This window comes from Vigna unguiculata, chromosome 2 (genome assembly GCF_037176805.1).
Source record: "Vigna unguiculata cultivar grain cowpea cultivar isolate G323 ecotype 2 chromosome 2, ASM3717680v1, whole genome shotgun sequence".
NCBI lineage: Eukaryota > Viridiplantae > Streptophyta > Magnoliopsida > Fabales > Fabaceae > Vigna > Vigna unguiculata.
Window position 1 is genome coordinate 9832067 of NC_140793.1, and position 13040 is coordinate 9845106.

Below are 13040 nucleotides of genomic sequence, written 5' to 3' on the forward strand. Positions count from 1 at the left end.
ACTTAATGCCCCTCTTCTTTTTTTCTTCTTTTTTTCTTTTGGAAATGTTCTATTTTATGCATCATACTATAAACAAGCCTCAACCATGTATTTTTTATATTGGTTTGGAATAAAAAAAAAGTAAGAAGATGTATTAAAGGGTGCTTATTGAAACTAACCTTTTATAGAACACTTGTTTAATTTATATAAATAAATTATCAGTTTCAAACTTTTAAAATATATTTTATTAATAATTATATAATTTATCAAAATAAACTAGGAAATCATTCTAATTATTTGTTCCTAACCATTTTAGTAGAGATAATTTTTTCTAAAAAATGATAAAGTTAAATTAAATTTTATGTTGAGTATATACATTAGAATTTTAATTAGTTAATATTTTAAAGTCTAGACACTTTTTTAAGTTTTTTTTTTTCTTCAATCTAAATTTTAAAGTTGATTCTCATCATTTTTATCTATAGTGAGATATTGGCGAAAAGATAATAATTTTAATGGACTAAAAATTTATTAGAATAAATTTTTTTCTTTCTCAATTTTGAATTTTCTCTTTCTTGATGATATTTAGATTATTTTGCAATGAATATAATATTTTTTTCCTAATTAAAAAAATATTATATCACTAGAGATGGCAAATAAACTCGTTCCCGTGGTATTGTCCGAACCCGTTTTTATTTTGACAGGAAATTCCGGCATTGACTAGGTATGAATATGGGTATGGGTATGGGAAATCCACGACTTTTTCAATTAGGGGGATGGTTATGGGATGTACATATCCCCGCCATAATACCCATCCCCGTCATATCTCTGTCATCGTTTAAATTATTAAAATATTCACAATTAATGAAGTAACCCTATATATATATATATATATATATATATATATATATATATTCAATCTTTTATTTCTTCTAATTATTTGGTTTGTTATGAAATACATTCGCATCTCCAATATATTTTTCATCTTATCATAACATTTTTGTAATTATTTTAAAATGATGTATGTCAATTAAAATTTTATATCTCATATTTGAATATTTCTATTATTTTTTTAATATTTTTATTTATTATATATTTTCCTTTCACATGAGTATGTTTAATACTCTCAATTGCAGTGTTTAATAGCATAAACCTTTTATTTACTAGATAATATAAAAAAATTACTTATTTTATTAACTTTTTGTTTCCTTTGAATTACTCTTTTGTTTCGCTAAAATAATTATTTCTCAACCATTAAGTATATATGTTGATATTTGAAAAGTGTTCTTAGATGTCTAAGGTATTTTTCATCTTATCATACCCTTAATTATACATTTGTTTTTCTTTGTGCGATTTCTTTCAATAGTTTCTCAAATTGTTTCTAAGACACACATTTATTAATTTTTTAATATTTTTATTTAATGTTTATTTTCATCATGTAGAATACTATTTCAGTACATTTTATCTAATTATTTTTTATTTTCTAACTCATTATATCAATTATAATATAATTTTTTCACTATAATTGTATAAATAACTTTTATTTACTACAATATCAAAATTTTATGTAATTGTCATAAATATTGTTTTATCACCATCCAATATATATTGGAGTTCAAAAGATACAATATCTATATCAAAATTTTATTATTATGTTTATTATTTGTTATTTGCGTCATTTTGATTAAGTGATGTATTATCATTTTTATTAGTGTATAAAAAAAGAGATTCATTAGAATTTAAAAAATTGAAGTAAACAAACATTTAAAATATAATTTAATTTGAATATTTGTTTTCCATTAAATTTTTTTAAAAATATTTTAAAATTTTATCAAATTTAATAAATGTATTGGTTCTCATGAATTTTTATTTGGTATTCTAATCTAAAATGTAAACAATTATAATTTATTTCAAATATTTGATATCGAAGAAACAATCATCCTCCTAATATTGAATATTTGATAATATTATGTTTCCTTTACCGTAATTTTTATTATATTATAAAATAATCAAAATTTATATTGAAGTAGTAAGAAAACGAGTACAGGTATGAGTACGAGATTATACCCGTTACTCGGTGGAGATGAGGATGGGATAAAAGTTTGATACCCGTTGAGTTTGGGTATGGGGATGGGGATGAATTTTTTCTACGGGGATGGGTATGAGATAGCGAAACTCGTCCCTGCCCCGTCCCGTTGCCATCCCTATTTGTAATCTATTTGAATTTGCAATGGAACAATAGTGATTTAAAATATAAAGTGTTTGATGATTAAGGTAAGTGATGCTGATAAAAATATTAGGATTAAACTTTACTAATCTTCTTCTATTATTGATTTGTTATATGTCAAGTTCATTATTTAGTGCTCCACAAAGTATTAAGGTAATTCTAAATCAATTTATTGACTTTAAAACCTAAGATTATCAAACTCATATGATTCCTTAGTCTTTGATTGAATAATTCTTGCATTAAAAACAAGACTTTATGTCCAACTAAAGCAATTAGATATATGTCTAGCATCTAGCAACATTAGGTGATCTTATTGGATCTTAACTTAAACCAATTTCCACTCAATTCAAGTTGATGAAATAAAATGAGTGATCAAGTCATCAAAATAGTAAATGCAAATCAAACCACTAACACCGAAATAAGCACTAAAACACATATTAAATAAATAATAGTACAAAGAATCAGAGAAGTTACAATCAATCCTAATAAGAAAGTGTCTAACTGCTCATGATGATGAATTTAAATACAAATATTTGGAGTTTTTGTCCCTCTCTCATATCTCTCCTAATTTCTATTACAAAAGTGTCTCGAGAGTGTTTAGAGAAAAACTACATATCACCATACTAAAAATAGAACATGGCTTTATTTTTATACGAAAATCCAACATTGCTCCAATTCCAATTGTGGTTATCAAATTCTAAGGTTTCCTCCCTTGTTTTCTCCTAGCTTGAGCCTCTCATCTAATGGTCAACAATGGATCTTTCCTTCCTAGGAGGGTTTCCTCTAAAGCTTAACTTTCCATTCTAGTGCTTGAGGTTTATTTGTGATGAAGGTTTTGTCCTATGGCTTAGCACCGGTATCGTTGCTCAATTACAAAGGCAATATTTGAATTCTTGCAGAACCACCTTTTGGTGCTCAACGTTAGCATCACAAAAAAAAAAAAAAACTCTCTTGGCTCAAACATAACATAAATATCTAACTTTACTTCCGGAAGACTCGTGTGTTGAATAAATTCAAAGACTTTGCACCTGTCACAACTCATTCCCTCCTCTCAAAAGCTATAACTATATATTTATATATTAGAACCCAAAATCCATCTCAAGTATGGTTAGGGTAAATTCCTTATATTTGTGAAGTTCAATCCTTTTTCATACTAAAGCTCTAGATAGGAAACTTCTTTGACTTTCACCACTAAATATCTTCTTCTATGTGAGTCTGATACTAGTAGAGTCAAGATAGTCTCACAATAGAATCACTTTTCAATATGTCATCTAACATCAACTCAGTGTAGTATTCACTCTCTAGGAGTGACTATACTCATATCATTATACTCTCAACTATGTTATCACTCGTCCAACAATTCAAACCCATGGGAGCTAAATCCACTAAGTTTTCTTGACGAGTCTGACTTTCTTAACGAGTGTCTCATTTGAAGCTTTCTTTGGAGTTTTAAATTGTCACTCTTGCTAGCGGTAGCTCGTTCAGTGAGTACATCGTCTAATAAGTATTGTCTGCTCTACTTAGAGAATCAATAAGTATAAGAATTTGGTATTATTGATTTCTATTTAGGTTACTCTCTTTTCAACCTTTCAAAGAATATCGCCTAATTCTAAAATAAGTTACCTTAGGTCAAATAATTTCAAACTCACATACTCATCCTATCCTCTAAAGCTTTCTCTACACAATTGTAGAAACCCTTTAATAATATCTTCTTTTTCATGTGGTCTTTTTAGGTGTCTCTTTTCATTCCTTATACTAAAACAACATACATTTAGTTTAAAATTTACTTAAAGTGTACCCACTTGACTCACTTGATACATTTAAAAGAATTAAACTCACTCAATAGCTCAACATTTTCTATCTCAAATTTTTAACAGAAAACTTCAACCACATTGATTTGTCTAATTCATTTGAAACAAACAAAAACAACAAAACAACCAACATACACAAATATGAGTTTCCAAACAACTTCTCAACCTATCATACTTTAACTTAAATTCATCCAAACAACAAATATAAACTAAGTTCACATAAAAACACAATAAAACAATTTATTTTCCTTACATGCACTTTCTATACCAAGCTCCTCAAACTCGATCTCTTACTAAACGTTTTATCTATACAAAGAAAATTTCATACCAACGATCTAAACACACCCTAATAATTATTGATTACAAAGATTCATTTTGAACCCAAAAGAGTCACATGCAAGCAACTTTTCCATACTTACAAGCATCTCACAAACTGACTCAAAAAAAGATAGAAAATGAACTTACTCTAATTCAGATTTTGATTGGTTATAATGACTCCCCTATACATCAGGACCCCTATATCTTCAAACAAATGAAAAAAAATGGTCAAAATTCTAAAGAGAGTAAAGAGAAGAGTATATTTGAAGAAATGGTAACTTTTATAAAATAAAACCCCATAAATTAACTTTCTATTTGTTGCTTGAGCTTTTTACTAATAAATTAATTACCTTTTACTCATCTCCTTTCATATCTCATCTAGCCATATGATCCACTTCTTAAATATTTTTTAGGATTTTATAAATAGTAAGTTGAAAATATTTTTTTTTACATATTATTCAATTTAAAAACTCAATAACAATTTATAGTATAAAATTTTTTATATATATATATATATATATATATTTCCGATTTAAAGTCTAATGACAAAATTAATGTAAATCATCATTATATATAAGAAAAATTGTTCTTTTTGAAACATGACTTTTCTTATACTTTTAAGTTTCGACTTCTAAATTATGTGACATTGTTAAATATAATATAATATATATATATATATATATATATATATATATATATTATACATGATTTTCCTATAATTATGTTTTTTAATAAAGCTGTAGCATAAAATGTATTATATTAATTTTTAATTACTATTATACATTAGTTTTTTTTAATATTTCTTTTTTAAAAATTAATAAAAATATATTTTAAATTTTAAAAAAATAAATCTAATTAATATTGCTGTTGGGTCGGTCTTTCTTTGTCTCTAAAAATCTCCATTCCTTGTTCCCAACAAGAAGAACAGGTAGGTTGGGGCTGTTTACCTTCCTTTTGTCAGAATCCTTTGCCTGTCCTTTGGTATCACAAACCCTGACAAAAAGCTAACACATTCAAACAATAAATCACCCACACAACCTTCGACCACATTGCTCCCATTCTTCAACCAAAATCTCTCTCTCTCTCTCTTTTGCTCGTGCTCTCATGCTCAAGTGACTCCCCTGTGCTGTGCCCCAAATGAAGACCATCATGGCAGCCAAATTCCCTCATGACTCTTCCTTCTCCTTCTCAAGGAGATACTTCCACTGGAAGAAGAAAGCTTCGGACGAAGACGACGATGATAACGAGGAAGAAATCCTGAACTTCTCAACTTCATCCTCACACTGCCTAAACGAGAAACAAGAAGATTACAACCACCCACTTGAAATGCCACCACACCATGCTACAATAACCGCCGAACACAAGAAAAAACCCAACCTTTCCAAGTTGAAGTCAGCCCTCACAGTCTTCACCAAGCGTACCCAGCTGGGGACGCGCGTGGTGGGCACGCTCTTCGGGCACCGCCGCGGCCACGTGCACTTCGCCATCCAAGAAGACCCCAAGGTGGGACCCGCGTTCCTGATCCAGCTGGCCACACCGACAAGTGTGTTGGTCCGCGAAATGGCATCGGGGCTGGTGAGAATCGCGTTGGAGTGCGAGAAAAAGAAGAGCGAAAAGAGTAACAGTGGTTTAAGGTTGCTGGAGGAGGGTGTTTGGAGGACGTACTGCAACGGGAGGAAGTGCGGGTACGCGAGCAGGCGCGAGTGTGGGCCTGAGGAGTGGAAGATACTGAAGGCGGTGGAGCCCATATCGATGGGAGCAGGGGTTTTGCCGGTGGAGGGTTGTGAAGAAGGTGAGGTTATGTACATGAGAGCAAGGTATGAGAGGGTGGTGGGTTCCAGAGATTCTGAGGCTTTCTACATGATGAACCCTGATGGAGTTGGGGGTCCTGAACTCAGCATTTACTTGATCAGAGTTTAACACAAAACTTCATATTCATCATACAAATGATTATGACGATGTTTAAGATGACTCTGTTTGGCTTTGTTTTGTAAATAAGATGAGGGGCTGCTTCATTCACTTCTCACTCCCTCTTTTTCCTTTTGCTTTTTTGTTAGTTTTTTTAAATTTTCTAGATGAGTATAAACTATGCTAATACTGTATGGTTTGGATTCCATAGTTTTCTCCCTTGTTATTCACCGTTTGAGTTTGAGGTCGGGGATTTTGGGTGTGTGGATAGCAAGAAGTTGTATAATTTTTCTTCTTTATTGTCTTTTTAAATTCTTAAACGTTATATTAGTTTTTATTATTATTATTATTGTAGGGTCAATTTAAAAATAAGTAAATAGGTAAATAGTTGGTTTTGAAAATAAATAATCATATTTTAACTTTATTACAATAAAAAAATTATATTTTAATGCAAAAGGTTTATTATGTTAATAGTCCAGGTAATTGATTATGCTGTTTTTTATTAAAAAAACTAACATTAATCTTGAAAGTAATATTTTAACTTTTTGTTTATTAAAGAAAAAAGTTAATATTAATTTAGAATTAATCTTATTTTTAATGGGCTACATTTTCTAATCTAATCTTTGAGTTCACCAAAATTTTCTGTCAAATATATGTAATAAATAATGAATAGTATTAATTCAATATTAGGTATGTAATAATGTTAATTTTTTTAGTAAATATACTTTTAATGTTAATTACATACCGATATTAATTTCTTTTAATAAAAACACTTGATCAAAATATTAAAGATGAAATACGCATTTAATTATCTTAAAATATGTATTTAATTATCTTAATTAATATTAAAGTTTAAATATAATTGATGAAATTAGAATTTTTTTTATACTAAAATTATAATTCTGTTGTTTATTGTAGTAAAAATAACAAATTTCACTCATGTACGAGGATGATGTAGAATATAGAAATAGGTATTTGTTTCTTCTTTTTTTAGTAGGGTTTGGTTTCCTTCCAATAAATTAGTTGGCTTCTCCATGTGGGAGAAGGGGGTGCGTTTCTTCAAAATTGTGACTTAGTGGCATGAAACAACAGTTTTCATTGATAAACAAGAGAACTATTTAATTAAATAGTGTCTCCATTGTTGAAGCTATAAAGCTACTATATTGTAACAGTAATTGTTATTCGAACTATAGTTTCTATTTTTTTTATAAGAAGCTCATTTGAACATTATGGTAGGGGCCATTAAATCTTCGGATTTGTTTGTTGCAATTTTGTTGTATGTACGTTCGTCATAAATGCATAGTTTTGGTTAGTTGTTGAGTGCTTGTACGAATCACTTACAGAAAAAACCAAATGGAACCTTATCCAGGTTGTGTACTAAGACAGGTTTGTCTACCTCTTTAGATAAATGAATTTAAAAATAAGGGTGTATTTTGGTAAGATATGAAAAATGAGTTATTTTAATAATTAATTTTTGTTATTAATGTTTATAATAAAATGTTTAATTACTTTCTTTTCGTCCTTATATTAAATATATAGTATATATTATATGAATGAAAATTAAATTAGATATATTTGTATACTTGTTATGAAGTATAATATTTAATGTTAAATAAATAATAAAATAAAAAATTAAATATAATAAAAAATAAATATTTAGTTTTTCTAATAAATATCTAGTTTTCTTTTAAGTTGTCTTAATCTACCTTTGATTCTATTTAAAAATTTTAACATGAACTTAATGTTGTATTTATTTTGTACATATCATATTACAACATATTATATAAAATATTGAGCAAAGTGATAAGTTTAGTTTCAAATTAAAACTATATTTTATAACTAAATGTAACAAAATATAAAATATTTATGTTATCTCAATCTTGATTTTTTAATTAACAATAATAACTAATTTTTAATGTTGAAAGATATTTTTTAAAATGACAATATTTTCTAAAAATTAATTTAAATAAAAAACATATAAAGTCATAAAATTACCAAAATTATTGATTTGAGAATTTTTCCTTTTCAAATGTAGATTTAGGCAGAATACATATTTAAATGAGTATGACTTAAATGTGTGCGGATTTAAACCTTAAACGAATGTTTACTATATATCAATTTTATAATTTAAACAAAATTATAACCATTTTTTAATTTTAATCATTCAATAAAAGTAATAATATTTCTGATTTCACATGTCATATCTTTCGATATATTTTTATCTGTTTATTTATGAATTTTTTTTCTATTTTCAAATTTTAACATTAACCTATTATTTTTATTTTGTACATATCTTATAATATGTCTATATTTTAGTTTGAAAGAGAGCCTACATAGGCATTTTATTTTAATATAAACATCATTAATAAATTATTATATCAATTCTATAATTTAATACAAACAAAATTATATCTTAATATTATTGAGTAATCTTAATATTACCATTTAAACAAAATAAATAAATTGTGTGTGCATCAAAAATTAACTAATATATATCAAATATCTACATTGATAACAACACCTGCATGTATTTTTGTTTAAAATTTTTAACATCAATTCATGTTACTCTAATTTTTTTTAATATCGACCATATCTCACAATTTGTTTGCATTTTTTATTTTTTTTAAGTTCATTGTTCATGTGTGGACAATAGTCTTGTATGGGACTAAAGTTCACAATATATCTACATTTTATTTATTTCATAATTCAAAATAAAAAAAAAAACATGTGTGTACACATGAAATAATTAACTCATAGTCAATGTTTACATTAATAGCAATATCTTATGTATTTTTTTTATTTTAACCTTGAATTAAGATTACATTTCACAATATATTTGCACTTTATTCATATTTGCATGTTTCTTTTTATTTAAAATAATTTAAGTTTAACCTCAATTTTTTTCTGATTCTATATACCAATATTTTTCAATATTATTTTTCTATTAAACTCCCAATCTTCTATTGAAAATTTTAACATTAACTTATATGTACTCTTAATTAATTTATTATAAAAAATAATAGTAATCAATGATTAAATTTTTATTTTATTATTTAAATATAATATTTTTAAATATAATAATAAAATATAATAATATAAATAAATAATTCATTCAAGTATTACAATAACAATATTAATTTTTTAATCTAAATTATATAAAAAAAACAACCTTGCGTAGTTAGATATTATAAACTCAATGTCTAGATTAATAACAACACTTGCATGCATTTTTGTTTAAAAATTTTAACATTAATTTCATGCTACTCTAACTTTTTTAATAGGGACCATGTCTCACAATATGTTTGCATTTTTTTCATTTTTCTTTAAGTTAATCATTTATGTGTGAACAATACTTTTGTACGGGACCAAAGTTCACAACATATCTATATTTTATTTTAACAACAACGATATATACATATGGATTTCATTTTAATATAATATATAACTAATCACTCTAACCATAATTTCACGATATTTTTTCATTTTATTCATATTTGCATGTTACATTTTATTGAAAACAATTTAATTTTAACTTCATATTTTTTCTAAAGATCAATACCTTTTAATATTATTTTTCTTTTAAACTCATTATATCTAGATGCACTTTTATTTAAAATTTTAACATTAATTTCTACATACTCTTAGTTAATTCATTATAAAAAATATTAATTTTTTATTTTTTATTTATTTAAATATTATATATGTAATTATAAAATAAAATATAATGATACAAATTGATAAATTTTTCAAATATAATCGATACAATATTAATTTTCTTAATGTAAATTATAAAAATTAAAGACCCGTGCGTAGGCATGGGTCTCATACTAGTATTTTATATTTGTTAGACACGGACAAGCACGGGCCAATCTTTATGGTGCTTAGGGGTATGGCATCCAATTTTTTTTTTTAAATATATAGTATATATTATATGAATGAAAATTAAATTAGATATATTTGTATATTTTTATGAAGTATAATATTTAATGTTAAATAAATAATAAAATAAAAAATTAAATATAATAAAAAATAAAATATTTTATTGATATATCTATTATGTTTTCTCATATTGTTTTGTAAGTTTCTTATATATTCTATTCATTTTTTAATCTTGCATGTTTTTTAAATAAGAAGAAAAGTTGGTTACAAATTAATTTTATGAAGATAAAAGACGGTAATATCCTTTTGTCTTTTAATAGTAAAATATTAGTTTAATAGTTAATACTTTTTTCATCTCACAAGTTTTTTGTATATTTTTTCTATGAATATAGAAGGAAAACTTATGTACTATATGTTTTTTCATAGACATTTTTTAGTTGTGACGTATGTTAGATTTGATGCACCAATATTTCACAACCAAGAGGGTGAATTGGTTTCTCAAACTTTTGATTTGTTCTTACACTTGAAAATCAATTTCTATTAAATCTTTAACCAATTGATAAGAGGAATTTAAAAATGCATATTGTTTAACCTTTATACTTAGCAAAATATAAAAGATAAAGGATGTAACACCCTAGATGGATATTACTAGATAAAACATATATCATAAAATTTCTTTTGGAATTAAAACATTATATAAAGTTCCCAAGTGCGGGAAAATTTAAAAGTTATATCGTTGTAGTTCAATCACACTACTCTGTCTTTATTACATGTTCATAATAGAAAAAAAAACATCATAAAATTTAGGTATAATTAGTCGTATGGTACCCAATTTGGTACTGAAGTTTCTAATTGGTACCCGGTTTAAAAAAAGTCTCAATTACGTACCCAAATTAATTTAAGTGCACCAATTGAGTTCAAACCGTTAAATGTTCAGAAACGACGTTTAGAAAGTGGTGAGGTGGCAGTGCAGAAGGGATACGTGTCAAATAATAACACATGAGTCGTTGAAATTATAATTGTACAGTGACCACGTGGTATTTACATTTAAAGGAGATTTGCCCCCATTTTCGTTGTCTTCTTCCTCCCGTATCTTCTGCCCTAATCCAATTTTTCCTTCATCAATATCCGCACAGTAAGTGGTGCCCTAATTTCGTTTGTTCTTCCACTCGTTTTCCAATTCTGCAATGTCTCGTAAAGAAGGTTGTTCGTGTTCTTCGTGAGGTTCCCAAAGCGTCTCCTCGTTTTCGTTTCGTCGATCCACATCTGGCAGCAGAGGGAGACGCCGTCGTCTCTGGAGAGAGTGGAGGAGGAGAAACTGCGAGAGGAGGAGTGGGGAGGGTGTAGGATAGGAAATACTGGAATTGGCCGCAGGGGATTGGTGGGATTGGGGAGGAGTAGGTGGCGGAGGCGGCCGGAGAAGAGGGGAAGGCGGCGACGCATTTGGAATTTGTGTTGTCAGAGCATTGACTGGGAATGGAGTGAGTGAGGGAAGCAAAACCCACCAAAAACCCTTCTGCTATTCCACCACTTTCACTCTCCTCTTCCTTCTTCCATCTTTCTGAACATATTAAAATTATTTTAGAAAAATACTTAAATTATAACACTTCGCGAACAATCGTGCACCACTTCGTGGTGCCCTAATTATTTTAGAAAAACACTTCAGTGTTCCAAATCTGCCTTCAATTTCTCCACCACCTCGCAAACAACTTCGTCTCCCCTGCCTCAACTTTCCCCAATTTCACGTCTTTATCACAACCTTCTGCCACTTCTTTTTAACTTCTCGCCCCTAATTTTTATTTTCGTTCTTTTGTTTTTTTATTTTTTCATTACAAAACATATTTAATATTTTTCCCCACATTTCCACGTCAGTAAAAATTAATCACCACATGTTCCAAATTTAATTCAGAGACCAACCACTATCAGTCAACGTTAACTTTTCTAACGGCGTCAACTGAAATGGACTCAATTGGTGCACTTAAACTAATTTGGGTACGTAATTGAGACTTTTTTAAACCGGGTACCAATTAGAAACTTCAGTATCAAACTGGGTACTATGCGACTAATTATACCTAAAATTTATTACAAAATGCATGAAAATAAAACATAGAGAAAAATCTCCCATCGTCTACCCCGCTCTGTCACTATGCATCAGCGTTCTCACCTGGGTTCACATTTGCTTTCGCGTGACAAGTCACACGATCATCGCCAAACACAAACAGAAAGGGTGAATTGAAAAAGAAAAATAATACAATCAATAAAATAATAAAAATTAACCCTCACCCGATCTATCTTAGCCAATTTTTAGTTTATTGACTTCTTAATAACATTACACCCCAATCTCATAACCTATATGAGAAAGATCCATTCACAACCTTGGTCCTTAGGGATTATCATGCTTCCACGAACCTACCCGCTCGTGGTCCAGCTCTATAGACCTCCCCGCCCGTAGTCCAACTCTACGAACGTGTCCGCTCGTAGTCCACCATGCGTGAACACCTACTATGAACCTCCCCGCTCATAGTAGCCTCAAGTGTGAGCACTGAACATACGAGTCTTCCCACTCGTATCCCAACACAAGAGTACCAAAAGATACGGACCTCCCCGCTCGCATCAATCACGCATCTCTCATCTCTGTTACAAACCTCCCCGCTCGTAACTAATCCAGCATATCCCTGACCAAGCCATCAAACCCATCCATGCAAATCCATCTACAATGGACCTCTGCCCTTGCACTATCACCTGACACTGCCTAAGCACTGCCAGGCAAAATTGGGCAAAATTGGGCAAAATTGGGCTGCAAACCACCTAGCTCACAATATCTAAATGACTTTATATTATTATATTATCTTAAAATAATATAATAATTCAAAATTTTATATTATATTAAATTTAATATAATAATCCAAGTATACGTAAAC

General features: G+C 28.5%; 1 protein-coding gene across 1 annotated transcript; it reads left to right on the forward strand.

Moving 5' to 3' along the window:
- Positions 1 to 5251: 5251 nt before the first annotated feature.
- On the forward strand, positions 5252 to 6586 carry LOC114173091 (MIZU-KUSSEI-like protein (Protein of unknown function, DUF617)). Its single transcript, XM_028057314.2, has one exon. The coding sequence runs from the start codon at positions 5470 to 5472 to the stop codon at positions 6250 to 6252; it is 783 nt and encodes a 260-aa protein (XP_027913115.1). The 5' UTR covers positions 5252 to 5469; the 3' UTR covers positions 6253 to 6586.
- The last annotated feature ends 6454 nt before the right edge of the window (positions 6587 to 13040 follow it).